The sequence below is a fragment of the Chiloscyllium plagiosum genome, unplaced genomic scaffold (genome assembly GCF_037043375.1).
Source record: "Chiloscyllium plagiosum isolate Xiang-an unplaced genomic scaffold, Cpla_swu_hap1 HiC_scaffold_6, whole genome shotgun sequence".
Classification (NCBI taxonomy): Eukaryota; Metazoa; Chordata; class Chondrichthyes; order Orectolobiformes; family Hemiscylliidae; genus Chiloscyllium; species Chiloscyllium plagiosum.
The window spans coordinates 49,213,480-49,229,606 of record NW_028270144.1 but is presented as its reverse complement, the minus strand read 5'-3'; the positions used below and the strand labels follow the sequence as shown (position 1 = coordinate 49,229,606).

General features: G+C 40.8%; 1 protein-coding gene across 2 annotated transcripts in view; it reads right to left on the bottom strand.

The window, feature by feature from the left end:
• Positions 1-16,127, bottom strand: part of uggt2 (UDP-glucose glycoprotein glucosyltransferase 2) — a 374,691-nt gene that overhangs the window by 338,695 nt on the left and 19,869 nt on the right. For both annotated transcript variants that reach the window (XM_043691460.2, XM_043691456.2), the window contains exons 2-3: positions 13,474-13,604; positions 1,637-1,716 (exon numbers count right to left, since the gene is read on the bottom strand). In XM_043691460.2, coding sequence (XP_043547395.2) covers positions 1,637-1,716; positions 13,474-13,604 — 211 coding nt within the window. The remainder of the gene's footprint in view (positions 1-1,636; positions 1,717-13,473; positions 13,605-16,127) is intronic.

Here is a 16,127-nt window from a genome sequence, read left to right as displayed (position 1 = left end):
ATGGAAGATAAAGCTCTGAGCTCCTCACAACACAAAGCTCTCACTGTCACTTAGAGTCACAGAGTCATAGAGATGAACAACTTGTCCATGCCGACCAGATATCCTAAATAAATCTAGTCCCATTGCCAACATTTGCCTCATATCCCTCTAAATCCTTCCTATTCATGTACCCATCCAAATGCCTTTTAAATGTTGTAATTGTACCAGCCTCTATCACTTCCTCTGGCAGCTCATTCCATACATGCACTACCTTCTGCATGAAAACTTGTCCATTAGGTCCCTTTTAAATCTTTCCCTTCTCACCCTAAACCTATGCCTTCTAGTCTGAACTCCCCTACCCTGGGAAGAAGACCTTAGTTGTTCACCCCATCCAAGCCCCTCATGATTTTATAAACCTTTATAAGGTCACCCCTCAGCCTCCGATGCTCCAGGGAAAGTAGCCCCAGCCTATTCAGCCTCTCCAAACCCTCAATCCCGGCAACATCCATGTAAATCTTTTCTGAAGCCTTTCAAGTTTCACAACATCTTTCCTATAGCAGGGAGACAAGAATTGAACAGAGTATTCCAAATGTTAGGATGATCTAAAGCAGATCACAGAGGAGGCATGGCTTCATATAGCTTCCATCTTTAAATACAACTGATTCAAATATCCAAAACTCAATTATCATCATGCTAATTTGTTCACCATGCCTTTACAATTACAGTAAGCTGAAAATGTGTTACTGGAAAAGCACAGCAGGTCAGGCAGCATTCAAGGAACAGGAGAATCGATGTTTCGGGCATAAGCCCTTCTTCTGAAGAAGGGCTTATGCCCGAAACGTCGATTCTCCTGTTCCTTGGATGCTCCTGACCTGCTGCGCTTTTCCAGCAACACATTTTCAGCTCTGATCTCCAGCATCTGCAGTCCTCACTTTCTCCTCCAATTACAGTAAGCACCTATCTACCAATCTCACCAAATGCCTACTTATATACTGTAAAGGCATCAATCTGTTTTTAGATTCACCTGACTTTCTCCATATAAGTACGGTAAACATCCCGGAGAATGAACTGAATGTACATGATATTTGGAGAAATTGGATTTGTTGTCTTTGGAGAGAAGAAAGTTAAGAGGAAATTTGATAAAAGTCATTAAGCTCATGAAGAGTCTGGACAGACTAGACAGGGAGAAACTGTTCCTGTTCATAAAAGGATTGAGAACCAGAGAGCATAGTTCTGAAGTGTTTTGCAAAAGAAGAAATTGAGAAGTAAGAAGAGACTTTTTTCACACAGTGAATAGATAGCACTTGGAATCCATTCTTGAAGAGTGGTGAAGGCATGTTCAATGAAACATTTGTGAGGGTATTAGATGATTATTCAAGTAGAAAGTGTGTATGGCTAAAGGGAAAACGGAGGAGTTTGGTACTAAATCAAAATTCTCAGACAATATGGACAAAACGGACTTCTTCTGCTGCATAATGATTTATGATTCTACATACACTGCATAAATATAAGACTTAAAATATTTCCTGTACTTCTATTCTTTAGAGCTCCATGTTTAAATTCCCTTTATACTGTCATCACATTTGCAACATCACACTTTCCTTCCTGACCAATGTTTTAGCAGATTTTCACCGTGAGATATATAAGATGATCTTACCTCCCTGAATGTAGGTTATTTCCTTCACGGTGTCAATAAATTGCCAGAACTTTTCATCATCTTCTTCTGCCACAAACTCACTATAAAATAAGAGCCAGATAATATTTTATATTTTCACAAAAATTAATACATTCATAGAGAGTTATTGGAAACAGTAAGAAAAGAAGTTACATTTGCTTTCGGAGAAAATTTCAGCTCAAGTAAACACAGAAATGTTCAGGAAAGTCAAATTTTCTATTATTTAAATTTATACCATTCCCAAGTAAGGAAGATTTAAAACAAAATATTCGTGAACCGAATCTCAGCTAATCAGCGAAAGTTAAAACATAAAATATTTCAGAAAAACCTCTCTCACTTCGGTACTCTCCCCTCCTTCTCTACAACCCTCTCAAAGTAGGAGTTTGGGATAGGATCAGTAAGACGACAAGCAGAAAACAATGAGTGTTCAAGAGAAGGCAGCAGCATGTAAAAGAGGGAGCAAGAGGGTTGTGATGAGTAAAGGTGGGGAGCATGATAGCAAGAGAAGGCAACAGCATGTAAGAGAAGGAAGGAATGTGGCAAGTAAGGGGGGAAATATGACAGCAAAAGGGGAGACAGCAAGCGAGACAGGGAAGCACTGAGTGATGGAGGTAGCAGGAGAGGGATGAGACAAATGTCGAGAAGAGATTGATGTGTTAGAGTGTGAGATGGAGGGAAGTAGTAAACTAGACTGTTGGGTAGGAAAGTTTGATAAGGAAAACAGCAGTTTGTTTTAAAAATGACCATGGAGAGTAAACATTTTTGATAAACTTTTCTAACTTAAAAACTGCACTAAAAAACTGTGTTATGACAATGTGGTTTAAACAGGGGATAACAGTACACAACTTAAAAATAAACACTGTGGCCCCAATTCCGAATCCTGCATCGTTTGCCTGGTGATGGGAGAATTCCCAGCTCCACAAACCCAATCTTTAAAAATGGAAACCTATTGTTCCTTTTTGTGGTCCAAAGGAAGTGGAGATGGGAGGGCTACACTGGATTGTGAGTCAGGCAAAGTGGGCAGGCTGCCTGCTCCCAAGACAAGCTGGACAGAAAGCCTGCATGAGGTTTTGGGAACAAAGCTTACAAACTTGACTTTGACTGAAATCTGAAACATCCTCCTGCTCACTTCACCTCACTACCCCATCTATACCAACCCATGCTACCTAATTCCCAAGATTCACATTCACATTCCCTCAAACCGTACGCCACCTAATGCCCATCTACCCATTGACTATGGCCACTCATAACCTTTATGTCCACAATAATCCCCATGGCTTTTAGTAATACTTATGCCAACTCAGTGTAAAGTTATACCCACAACCTCACTTTGTCCTTCCCTCTCCATCCAACTCATATTGCCCCCACAAAACCCACCTCAGAAGCCATGCTGATACAAAATAAAGTTTTCTATCGATGATGTCTCTGCTGAAAAAAAGTCATTCACTGATACAAAAGCATTTCAAATCTTTTCAATTAATCTCTCATGAAAACATTCTATAAGCAGTAGAGCTGGCCATCAAAATGGACACACCACTGTGAAAATTATATTTTGGGACATCAGTCATGCAGCACAGTTATTCTATTTTGATCACTCACTGACACTTAACTTAGGTTTGCATCAGCACCATTCTGTTTGTGGCCTCATTACAATCCACAAAAGGAAGATGGTTGTGGTTACTGGAAATCAATCATCTCAGCTCCAACCCATCTCTGTAAGAAATCCTTACTGTCGTGCCCTAGGTCCAACCATCTGTAGCTGCTTTATCAATGACCATCTCTCCAAGATAAGGTCAGAAAAGAGGATTTTCGGTAATGATTGCATGATGTTCAGTACTATTCACAACACCTCAGTTACTGAAGCAGTTCCTGTCTGTATAAAGCAAGGCCTAGACAACATCCACGTTTGGGCTAATTAGTGGCAAGTAACATTGTGATAAACAGGTGCCGGTAATGACTACCTCAAATGAAAGAATCTAACCATCACCTTTTGACGTTAAACGGCATTATTATGTCCCACTAGATTAGATTAGATTAGATTTCCTACAATATGGAAACAGGCCCTTCAGTCCAACAAGTCCATACCAACCCTCCGAAGAGTAGCCCACCCAGACTCATTCCCCTACCCTACATTTACCCCTGACTAATGCACCTAGCACTATGGGCAATTTAGCTTGTCCAATTCACCTGACCTGCACATCTTTGGATTGTGAGAGGAAACTGGAAGAAACCCACACAGACACAAGGAGAATATGCAAACTCCACACAGACAGTCGCCTGAGGTGCTGTGAGGCAGCAGTACTAACCACTGGGCCACCATGTCGCCCCTATCAACAGTCTGGCAGTTACCATGGACCAGAAACTGAATTGAACTAGTGATATAAATGCTGTGACTACAAGAGGTAAGAGGTCAAGAACCCTGCAGTAAGTAACTCATCTTCCTAACGTTTGTCCATCACTACATGTCGCAAGTCAGGGATGTGATGGAATATTCCCCACATGCCTGGATGGGTGTCATTCTAACAACAGTCAAGAAGCTTAACACTATCCAGACAAGGCAATCCACATGACCTCATCCATCCAACTTTCAACATTAACTTCTTTACCAGTGATGCATAGAGAGGGCACTGTGCGACCATCTAGAAGATGCACTGTCTTGGAACTGTATCACTGTTCCTTTACTGTCACTGAGTTAAAATGCTGAAACTATCTCTCTCACAGCACTGTAGGTGTACCTAGACCTCTTTCACTACAGTTCACCAACACCATCTCTACAGCATTTCGGGATGGGCAATAAATGCTGGCCGAGCCAATGACACCAACATTCCATGAATGAATTTAAAAAGTGGGTTTTTTTGCACAAGAATGCCAAATTTTCATAATCCCAAAGGATGCATGATAACCAACAAAGGCAGCTTACCTCTTCCAAAGGTGCCTAGGATCAGATGCAAAGGTGTACCTTACCTCTTCAAAGTTCTGCCCTGGTTATCTTAAAAAAAGAATTTTTAAAGGTTCTTTTATGGGATGTGGGTGTCACTGGCATGGCCAGCATTTGTTACTGATTCCTTGTTGCTGTCAATCTGAGCGCTACTACAAATATTTCAGAGGGCAGTTAATAGTCAACGACATTGTTATGTCATATGTCAGTCAAACTGGATAAGGACAGCAGATTTCCTTGCCTAAAGGATGTTAGTGGACCAAATAAGTATTTACAACAATCAATGATGTCACCATCACAGAGATAGCTTTATATTCTCCATTTATTAATAGACTTTAAATCCCACCAACTGCTGAGAACACTTGCCCTCAGCTGGTTTAATCTCCACACTCCAGATATGCCAAAATCCTGTTTCAGTAGAGGCAGCTGATCATTAAAATGGCCAGTTGCCTCCATGAGCTCCACACAGGCAGGCTATGGACTAACCCTCCAAAGCCACGCTCATGAAAATCAGAAATGCCAGGTTCATGAGCAGGACTTTGATTTCTAACATTTTCCAGCATTTTTGCTATGGTGGAGAGATGCTATCCATCACAGTGAAAATCTGAGCTTGCAATGTCTGCCCTAAAATACACACCTCATTCACCTGACTGGCAACTAAAGCACATCTTACAATCATCATCTTGAGCCATCCCTTATTCCACCTATTTCAGCAGGAGCGGATTTGCACAGATCCTCCATTGGGATAGGGAACATAGGGAGGTAGAAGACAAGTCAAACAGATTCACTAATTTTAATTGGGATGAGAAATGATCTAACCACGTTAAAGTGGAACTAAAGACTAACACAAAGAAGCACTGTGAAACAATGGGTGATCTTTAAAGAAAAAATGTTTCAGACCTTGGCTCAGACCATTCCAACAGTGGACAAGATGCAAGGGAACCAAGAACAGGGATTCTTGGATGACAAGGGAGAAAGACGTTATAATGAAAATGTTATACATATAAGATGAAATATTCAAACAAGAATAGCTCAAGTACAATAGGGTGAGATTGGAAAGTGAGGTAACATGAGAATTTCAACGTGGGCTGTGCTGGACAGTTCTATAAAAGAGATACAATGAGAATATGATGGCAATAATGTAAAAGTAAATCCTAAAATCTATTGCTATGTAAAACAATAAGTGTGTAACATGAAGTGGAGTCAGTTCCATTTGGGAACCAAGAGGGTGAGACATGTATGGAGAGGAATTTGAGAAAATATCAGTGGAAGTGGAGATAGTACAGGTGATGGTGCAGTGAACGCTAGTAAGGAGTATAGCTGTCAGAGGCTTGAACAGTTGTAAAATCACAGATGTGACGTTAAATGTTTAAGAAAGGGGACTTGATATTCTTAATAACTACAGGCCAATTAGTTTAAGTAGGTAGGGGTTTAGAAACAATGAACATGAAAAAAAAACTGAACAGGCACATGAAGAGGTTTGAATTAACTAAAGAAAGCCAGCTTGGATTTAAAAAGGACAGAATATGTTTTACTAAGCTAATTTAATTTTTTTGGTGAAGTAACAGAAATGGTTAAATGAATGGAATGCCCCTGATAATGTCCATGTAAAAGGCTGCTTGACAAAATTTTGTGTGTGTGTGTGTAAAAAAGGATAGAAAGACTGACTTGTGCTAAATAACTAATTTTTTCAGTATAATCGATGATAGACAGTCGTGTTCCCCAAGGGTCACTGATAGGACCACTGCTCTTTTATTGCCAAGGATTCCAAACAAGGAGGAGTGATAGTGAGAATAATGTTAACCAACTGCAACCAAGCACAATTGGATCAGCAGAATCTGCAGATCAGAGAAAGGTGAAATTTTACACAGAGAACTGTGCATTTGGCAGAAGGGTTACAGTGAAATCATGCAGACTTAATGGCACAGTTCTACAGAGTGTGCTGGAACAGAGGGACCTGATGTCAGTGCATACTGAAAATATGGTTAGCAAAGATTTGGGATCTTGTTATAAATAGCAGCAATGTTTTTAATTACAGGGATGTTATACTGAACATGTGTAAATCTCTAGTTAGGCCATCCTAAACTATGTATCCAAATCCAGTCATCACATTTTAGGAAGGTGCAGAGGAGAATTTTACACAACACTAGATTATAACCAACAGGTTTATTTGGATGTAAAGTTTCGGAGGGCTGCTCCTTCATCAGGTACCTAGTGGAGCAGGATCACAGGACACAGAATTTATAGTAAAAGATCAAAGCGTCACACAACACGCAACAGTCACCAGGCAGGGATGTCCCGTCCACACAAGGAACACTTCAGCGGTCAAGGACATTCGGCCTTGGAGCTTTCGGTGACCGTCCTCCAAGGTGGACTTTGGGACATACAACAACGCAGAATTGCCAAGCAGAGGCTGATAGCCAAATTTGGTAGCCATAAGGATGACCACAACTGGGATCTTGGGTTCATGTCACCCCACTACACTACAAAAACTCACACAAGCACACACGATCACACTCACATAGACTCTGTCTCATACATATACTCTCTCTCAGACACATACATCCCCACGTGTACACCCTCTCACAGGCATATACTCTGTCACATTTGCGCACACACTCTACCAAGTATGCACACTCTCACGGACACACACACACGCAAGCATACATATAAAAGTCTAAGGGGTGAATGTGCATTCTATTTTATTCATAAAGCACACAATCTGTAGGCAGTCTGTCCATGTGATATAATATAAATTCCTACTTTGGAAATAGAACTAGTCTGACTCAAGGTTGGGCTACAGACAGCCTCTAACCTCACACCTTTAACGCATTGTCTGAACTGAAACGTCATTTTTTAAAAAATAAAACCTTAAGTTATCTTGAGAATGTGACTTGAAAGAAGTTCTGGGATTTACATATTAATGAATCGAAGCCTGTAACCCCATTCTAAGTGATTAAAGACTTAACAGCAACCTAGTTTTTTTTCAGTAAATCGCATCAGTTGAATGTCACTTTGATCTTTTACGCTAAATTCTGTGTCCTATGATCTTGCCCCACTAGCTACGTAATGAAGGAGCAGTGTTAGATTAGATTAGATTACATTACATTACATTACAGTGTGGAAACAGGCCCTTCGGCCCAACAAGTCCACACCGACCCGCCGAAGCGTAACCCCTACATTTACCCCTTACCTAACATTACGGGCAATTTAGCATGCCCAATTCACCTAACCTGCACATCTTTGGACTGTAGGAGGAAACCGGAGCATCCGGAGGAAACCCACGCAGACACGGGGAGAACGTGCAAACTCCACACAGTCAGTTGCCTGAGGCGGGAATTGAACCCGGGTCTCTGGTGCTGTGAGGCAGCAGTGCTAACCACTGTGCCACCGTGCCGCCCAAAGTGTTCCGAAGGCTTGTACTCCCAAATAAACCTGTTGGACTATAAGCTGGTGTTGTGTGACTTTTAACTTTGTCCATCCCAGTCCAAAGTTGAAACTTTATTGCTGGAACAGCACAGCAGGTCAGGCAGCATCCAGGGAACAGGAGATTCGACGTTTCGGGCACAGGCCCTTTTTCAGGAATGAGGGCCTGTGCCCGAAACGTCGAATCTCCTGTTCCCTGGATGCTGCCTGACCTGCTGTGCTGTTCCAGCAATAAAGTTTCAACTTTGATCTCCAGCATCTGCAGACCTCACTTTCTCCACCCCAGTCCAACACCAGCACCTCCACATCAAAGGAGAATTGTCAGAGTGTTCCAGAAATGGGACATTTTAGCAACACTGTTGGGATGGAGAAAAGTGAGGGTGGTGGATACAGAGATAGTTAATCGCTTCAAAAGAAAATTCAAAGAACTGTAAAAGTAAAATCAAGCAAAATATTAAGTAAAATTGAAAATATTAAGTTTAGAATAGCATACACTCAGATATCCAGCCCATAGTGCCCCAGAAGGAATTAAACTAGTTAGTTTCAGTGATACTCCACATGCCAATCATCCTGGTGATTCAACAACAGAAGGATTCATCACATTTTCAGTGGGAAGAAACGATAAATGGAGTCTATTAACCTGGGAATCAAAAAAAAGAGGACTCAAAAGCATCTTAACTGCCGGAATACTTCAGCTGGTAGAAGAGATCAATACGATTCAGTGTTTACCAAGTACTTTAAAGGAACTCTTTCACAAGAGAAAGAAATGTACCTGTACAATGGTACATTGACAGTCATCTGTTCTGGACGTATGGCCACTTGGCAAAATGTATTGCAGAAAAGAGATTGAGGGTTGGACTTATTGTTGTAATATGGTTTTTAGAAGTAAAGGAAATTTTAAAACTAAAATTAGTCGATGTAGGTCACCAGCTATTACATTGTTTTAAAGAACAGTGCTGGGCCAAAGAAATTGTTGGATGTCCTTGAAAAGTAACACCTTGTGATTTAATGAGTTATGAGAATGTGAAAATATAGCCTGTGATGATGCTGCTCCGTGAACAAGGTTAAGTCATCCTTCGTTGTTCTTTGAATCATAAAGACACAGGTTCCGATGTGTCTGGTTTGGATGTGTTTTAGGGCCAATTTGATTATAGTTAGATTTGATTAGATACAGATACTGCCTCAGACAAAAGGCTTTCAAGTTTTAAAAAACTTGTACAATGAAAGTACAAGTTCTCCCAGCTCAGCTTTTCTCTGGTTTGGTTTACTTCTGCTTTCAGCAGTGTTGCTGTTCAGAGCGGCTGGTAAGTTGTTAGCTGGGAATCCAAAGTAACAGCTACATGGAAGAAAGTGTTCAATGGTTAATCTCTCTGCCATCTCTCTCTCCTGTAAGAACCATGGAAGAAGGTGTTCCACGGTGAATTTCTCTTCTGTAAGAACCTGTGTCTGATCTTACCTTTTTGCCAAGGGGTACTTATGGGGATTGTTGCAGGAATTTGAAACAGCGTCATTAAGTTGCTATAGTCTGTTGGGTTTTCCGATAGATTAAGTTATTCTGTACAGAGGAATCTCGAATATCCAAAGGACACGGGAGGGCAGTATTTCATTCAGTTAATCAAATTCCGGATAATCGAATGCCGGTAACATAGTTTAGCTGAGCATCCGGTCCTTGCAATCTTGCCGGATAATCTGATATTCAGATAATCGAATGCCAGATAATCGAAGTTCACCTGTATTCTGTTCTCTTTTGTTTGTGTTTCATTCGGTACTCTGTAAATAAATTCTGTTCTGTTTAAAACCGAAGGGTTTTGATCAGCTGCACCATTCCTGGAACATCCACTATACACCTGCTCAAAACAACTAGAAAAGTTAGGGTCTGGGCTACCTTCTTGAAAAGTTTTGAGGGAATCTGGCCTGGTCCATAACAAGTCTTATTGAAATTCCTTTTCATTTCAAGACAGGAGAATATGGAGTATGCGAAAGATTAATTTTATTTTTATGCGACCGATAAAATAATGCTTCTATATATATCTCTTTGCACCTTAATTTAGAGAAAAATATAGCAATCTGATAGCATATAATAGGCTCTGATGAATAGTAAATACCTAGTATTGGAAGGTAAAAAGGTAAACAAGTGCTAGATATTGTTCAGCTGTATATGGGACTCTTACATGGGTGCAACACTCAGGGTGTAATGGTGGAAAATGATTGAAAGAATTGTGCAGAAACACATGGAAGCTCAGTACTGATGGGTCCATTGGAAAGTGAACAGAAGAATTAAGGGGTGGCACGGTAGCTCAGTGGTTAGCTACCGTGCCAGGTTCGATTCCAGCCTCAGGTGATTGTGTGGAGTTTGCACATTCTCCCCGTGTCTGCGTGGGTTTTCTCCCACAGTCCAAAGATGTGCAGGTCAGGTGAATTGGCCATACTAAATTGCCCATAGTGTTAGGTGCATTAGTCAGAGGGGTGTGGGTTACTCTTCGGAGGGTCAATGTGGACTGGTTCAGCCGAAGGGCCTGTTTCCACACTGTAAGTAATCTAATCTAAGAAAGAAACATGGAAGTATGGAGTTTCCCCTTGATTACTAGGCATGTGCCTCACTCTGTGAAGAGTGCCATGCATTACCTTCCACCCTCATCCAAAGCACAATGGAACTAGAAAATGACAAATCACACCTAGATGAGTGGAGTCAGTGTTTTATTCCTGTCTGAACTCATGGGTTCTACTTGTAGGCAACTTAAAGCCCTTCAAGGGCAATAGCATTATTAATGCACTTACACAGTACAGGTTAAAGCCATCTGTATTCATTTTGTCCAGCATTTGAAATACTTGCAGTGCCCAATTGTGTGAGATAAAAATCCTGGTCACAAATAATTCAAAGAATCCCTGGAGTGTGGAAACAGGCCAAAGGAGTTCACACTGACCCTTCGAACAGCATACCACCCAGACTCATCCCTCTATCCTATGCCTGTAACCCTGCATTTTCCAAGGCTACGTACCTAATCTACATATCCCTGAACACTATGAGTAGTTTAGCATGACCTAACTTGCCTATCTTTGGACTGTGGGAGGAAGCCAGAGCACCAGCGGAACTCCACACAGACACGGGGAGAATATGCAAACTCCACATAGATAGTCACTCAAGGATGGAATCAAACCCAGTTCTCTGGAGCTGAGGCAGCAGTGTTAACCCCTGAACTATCATGCTGCCGAATGCATTCTTCTGCATTTTGATTATGTCACTGATCATTACAGAATGATCACAGTCATCTCTGTGAAGCAGAAGTAATTAGGATTGATCTTAAAAGTGGCACATGGAGTCCACTATTGAAATACAATTCAAGACCCCTGAGCTGCACAAGAGCATGGAGATTTACTCTCATCTTGAACAGTAAGTATTCATCAACATGTTCTTATAGATAATGCTGCCTTTCTTAGGTGACATTGGCAACAAGATATCAGGAATTCAACCGCATTTGCAATCTCCTCCAACATTTGTGCAACAATGGCTGATGCTGCTTTGTCCATGAAGGAGCATTCTATGGCCATTCCTGTCAAAGTCCTCCATGTCTGACTGTACAGAGGAGCAAGCTAAGACAGTGATGTGAATGCTGACTGCTCACATTACTATGGAGCTACTCTGTTTCTGATATTCTCCACACAGATTCATTAGAACCATGATCAGTGGATGTAATCACCACAGAGGTAAACGTTCCTGTTATCAGATGTCTTCCAAGGATAATGGCTGAGAGACAAGAGCTACTCTCTTCATTAACCATAGATGACATCTCCATTTCACAATCCCTGACTTGAAGTCAAGTGTAGATAAATGCTGCCCATTCTTCAACCAGTACCAACATGGAGTAAATGATAGGCCTGCTACAAGCAAGGTTCCAATGCTTAGATTGGTCTGGGGGCCCTTGCAGTACACTTTAGACACAGTTCGGTGCAAAGTTCTAGCATGCTGTGCTCTGCACAACTGCAGCAGGCAAAGAATGGATGTGATGGAATCTGAAGAGTTGTGAGGGCCGTAGCAGTCTTCTGCAGATGAATATAAGAACATTGTGCAGGAAGAACATTACTTGCAGCATGTCAGAGTGCAACACTGTCAAGCTCAACAGGCCAGATAGGACTTCATTGACATTCCATACCAGTAGATGTGAGCTGGTGCAGTTACCACACATTCATTGGAAACCTGTTGCAAGTGGTCCTTACTTGTTTCCAGAGGTAAATGAGTTCATAAATGCTTTTTAGTTTGCTTTTTCTTCTCTTTTTCTGATGTTCAATAAAAGAGAAAATTTTCAACTATTTAAGGGCAATCTAGGATGTGATGGCCCTACACTGAACAATAAGATGATGTTACGCTATGCTAAACATTAAGGAAAGTAACCTGGGTAACTTGATTCAGACAGCTGCAGTTACAATGACAGTCAGACAGATGTAAGTACAAAATAGCAATACATGTATGTGTGACACTCTATTTGCAATGACGTGTCATCCATGCAACTAGTGTGCCCTCAGGAGGTTTTCTTTTTCATTTTCTTCCCACTGTACCTCCTATGAATGGCCATTGCTAGCTGGCAGTGCTTGACTTGGTGCACAGCTCAGATTTAAAAATGACAACAAAAGAGATGAAGGAAAAGTAAGTAAATGCTGAAGAATGTGTTCTAATCTAGTTATGTTTGACTATTTCAAGTAATAATTAGATGGATTTCTTTCAGAAAATAATTTTGGGATATATTACAAATCATTTGAAATATGTGGTAAGCATACAGCATGCAGGAGAAAAATAAGGTGGCTTATGGCCCATATTCATAAAGTTCTTCACCATGAATCTTTGCCTGTGTCATTCCTGGGTCTGTTGTAGAGCATTTGACAAAGAATGACAATTACCAGTAAATCAGTTTCACTGTAACATGTGATTACAAAGATCTCTAAGAAACCTATTCCACTGTCCATTATCATAACAACTAACACTATACTTCAAGCGTCAAGCATTCCTGTGAATGTTGTACATTGTAGTCACTCATTAACATCTTGAATATCAAGTAACAATTGTCAAATTATACTGAGTCAGAATGCACTTTTTTTTACATTACTTTGATCTCTTTTTTGTCTCTTCATATATATAATTTGGCTCTACTTTGTTCATGTATACATACAAGCAGTTTATTTAAATTTAGTCCACAACACCAAAATCGTGAACCTGAGTAAAATCTTAATATATATAACGTCTGAATTGAGTTGGATGAATGTCTTTTCACTCCCCGCAAATAGGCTATCAGCTGAACCAAATCAAATTTTGATTCACAGCTTTTATTTGTAAACTTTAAGAACTGAACATATATTACAGTTTATAAATCATGTTAAACTAAAGTTAAAGAAGGACCTTTAGAAAGTGGGAAGCTATATGTGAAGTTAAATGTGAAGGAAGCAGTTTCAAAGTTAATCTTACCTTGTCTCCAACAATAAAGGTGTTGATGGCCATTTTGCATCTAAACTAACAGTCACACCTTTGCCAGCTGCTTGAGTGTTGCAAAACCTCAAGATGAGAACAATGAATGGTAGAGCCATCACCTTTGGAAACTGAAAAAAATGAAAACTTAAATTAACAAGTATGCCTTCATGATATAACAAGGTAAAAAAGACACAGACAAGGATTGAAATTAAAATAATATGATATATAATAATATAAAACAAATAACAATCAAATGGTAAATGATTTAGCTTTAGTGAGTTTTGCGAAGATTTGTAGCTTAGGCAGAGGTTCTGGATGGAAGTTTGCTAGCTGAGCTGGAAAGTTCGTTTTCAGACCTTTCGTAACTATACTAGGTAACATCATCAGTTTGCAGATGACACCAAAATTGGAGATGTAGTGGACAGCGAAGAAGGTTATTTCAGACATCAACGGGATTTTGAGCAGATGGGCCAATGGGCTGAGGAGTGGCAGATAGAGTTTAATTTAGATAAATGCGAGGCGCTGCATTTTGGGAAAGCAAATCTTAGCTGGACTTCTTTACTCAATGGTAAGGTCCTAGGAAGTGTTGCTGAACAAAAAAACCTTGGAATGCTAGTTCATAGCTCCTTGAAATTAAAGTCACAGGTAGATGGGATAGTGAAGAAGGCATTTGGTATGCTTTCTTTTATTGGTCAGAGCATTCATTATAGGATTTGGAAGGTCATGTTGCGGCCGTGCCGAACATTGGTTAGGCCACATTTGGAATATTGTGTGCACTTCTGGTCTCCTTTCTATTGGAAGCATGTTATGAAACCTGAAAGGGTTCAGAAGAGATTTACAAAGGATGTTGCCAGGGTTGGAGGATTTCATCCATGGGTAGGGGCTGAATAGGTTAGGGCTGTTTTCCCTGGAGACTCAGAGGGTGAGGGGTGACCTCATACAGGTTTATAAAATCATGAGCAGCATGGATAGGATTAATAGTCAAAATCTTATCCCTGGAGTGGGGGAATCCAGAGCTAGACGGCACAGGTTTAGGGTGAGAGGGAAAAGACATAAAAGGGACCTAAGGGACAACTTTTTGTGCATGGAAGGCTGATATAATTGCAACATTTAAAAGGCATCTGAATGGGTATATGAATAGGAAGGGTTTAGAGGGATATGGGCCAAGTGCTGGCAAATGAGACTAGAATAGATTGGGATATCTGGTCAGCATGGATGAGTTGGACCGAAGTGTCTGTTTCCTTGCTGTACATCTCTATGACTCTATTTACCACCCTCTGAGAAAAAGGACAGGAAATTACGTCAACACAGCAAATGACATCACCAACCCCAAGGAAACGTAAGCACATAAATAGAAAACAGGTCACTAACACCGGAGGCTCACTGATAATGTTAACTAGTATGGTGACAAAACAAACCTTCCAGCTCAGCAAGCAAACTCACATCCATGATTTAGTTTGTACTACTTCATTGGCTATCACTGAGTTTGTGTGGAGCCTATCCTGTAAAAATCATTATAGTTTATTGTCACTCAGAAGTAATTACACAGAATTGAGATGGCACATTTTGTTTTAAGATATCACTCATCTTCAAAGTAACATTGAATCTTATATAGTCAGTGCTTTTTCGGTATGGAAATAGGCCATTTGGCCTATCATGTTCATGTCGGTCATCAATCAACCATCTATTCCAAAATAAACAAAACACCGCGGACGCTGGAAATCTCAAACAAAAATAGGAAGTGCTGGAGAAACTCTGCATGGTCTGAAAGCATCCATCAGGAGAGAGAGAGAAAAACAGAATTAAACGTTCAAGTCCAGAGACCCTTTGTCAGCACTTTTGCACTGTTCAGCTTCTCTATACCTATCTATACCAAACCTTTTTCCAGCATTGACCCACAGCCTTATATGCCAAGGTAAAGTACTTCAAGTGCTCGTTAAAATACTTAAATGTTTTAAGTGTTTCCACCTCCACCACCTTTTCACACAATACGTTCCAGAAACCCACAATCCTCTGAGTAAGTTTTCCTCCAATCCCTGTAAATAAGACTATAAGACCATAAGACATAGGAGCGGAAGTAAGGCCATTCGGCCCATCGAGTCCACTCCGCCATTCAATCATGGATGATGGGCATTTCAACTCCACTTACCCGCATTCTCCCCGTAGCCCTTAATTCCTTGTGACATCAAGAATTTATCAATTTCTGCCTTGAAGACATTTAGCATCCCAGCCTCCACTGCACTCCACAGGCCCACCACTCTCTGGCTGAAGAAATGTCTCCGCATTTCTGTTCTGAATTTACCCCCTCTAATTCTAAGGCTGTGTCCACGGGTCCTAGTCTCCTCACCTAACGGAAACAATTTCCTAGCGTCCACCCTCTCCAAGCCATGTATTATCTTGTAAGTTTCTATTAGATCTCCCCTTAATCTTCTAAACTCCAATGAATACAATCCCAGGATCCTCAGCCGTTCCTCGTGTATTAGACCTACCATTCCAGGGATCATCCGTGTGAATCTCCGCTGGACACGCTCCAGTGCCAGTATGTCCTTCCTGAGGTGTGGGGACCAAAACTGGACACAGTACTCCAAATGGGGCCTAACCAGAGCTTTATAAAGTCTCAGTAGCACAACAGTGCTTTTATATTCCAACCC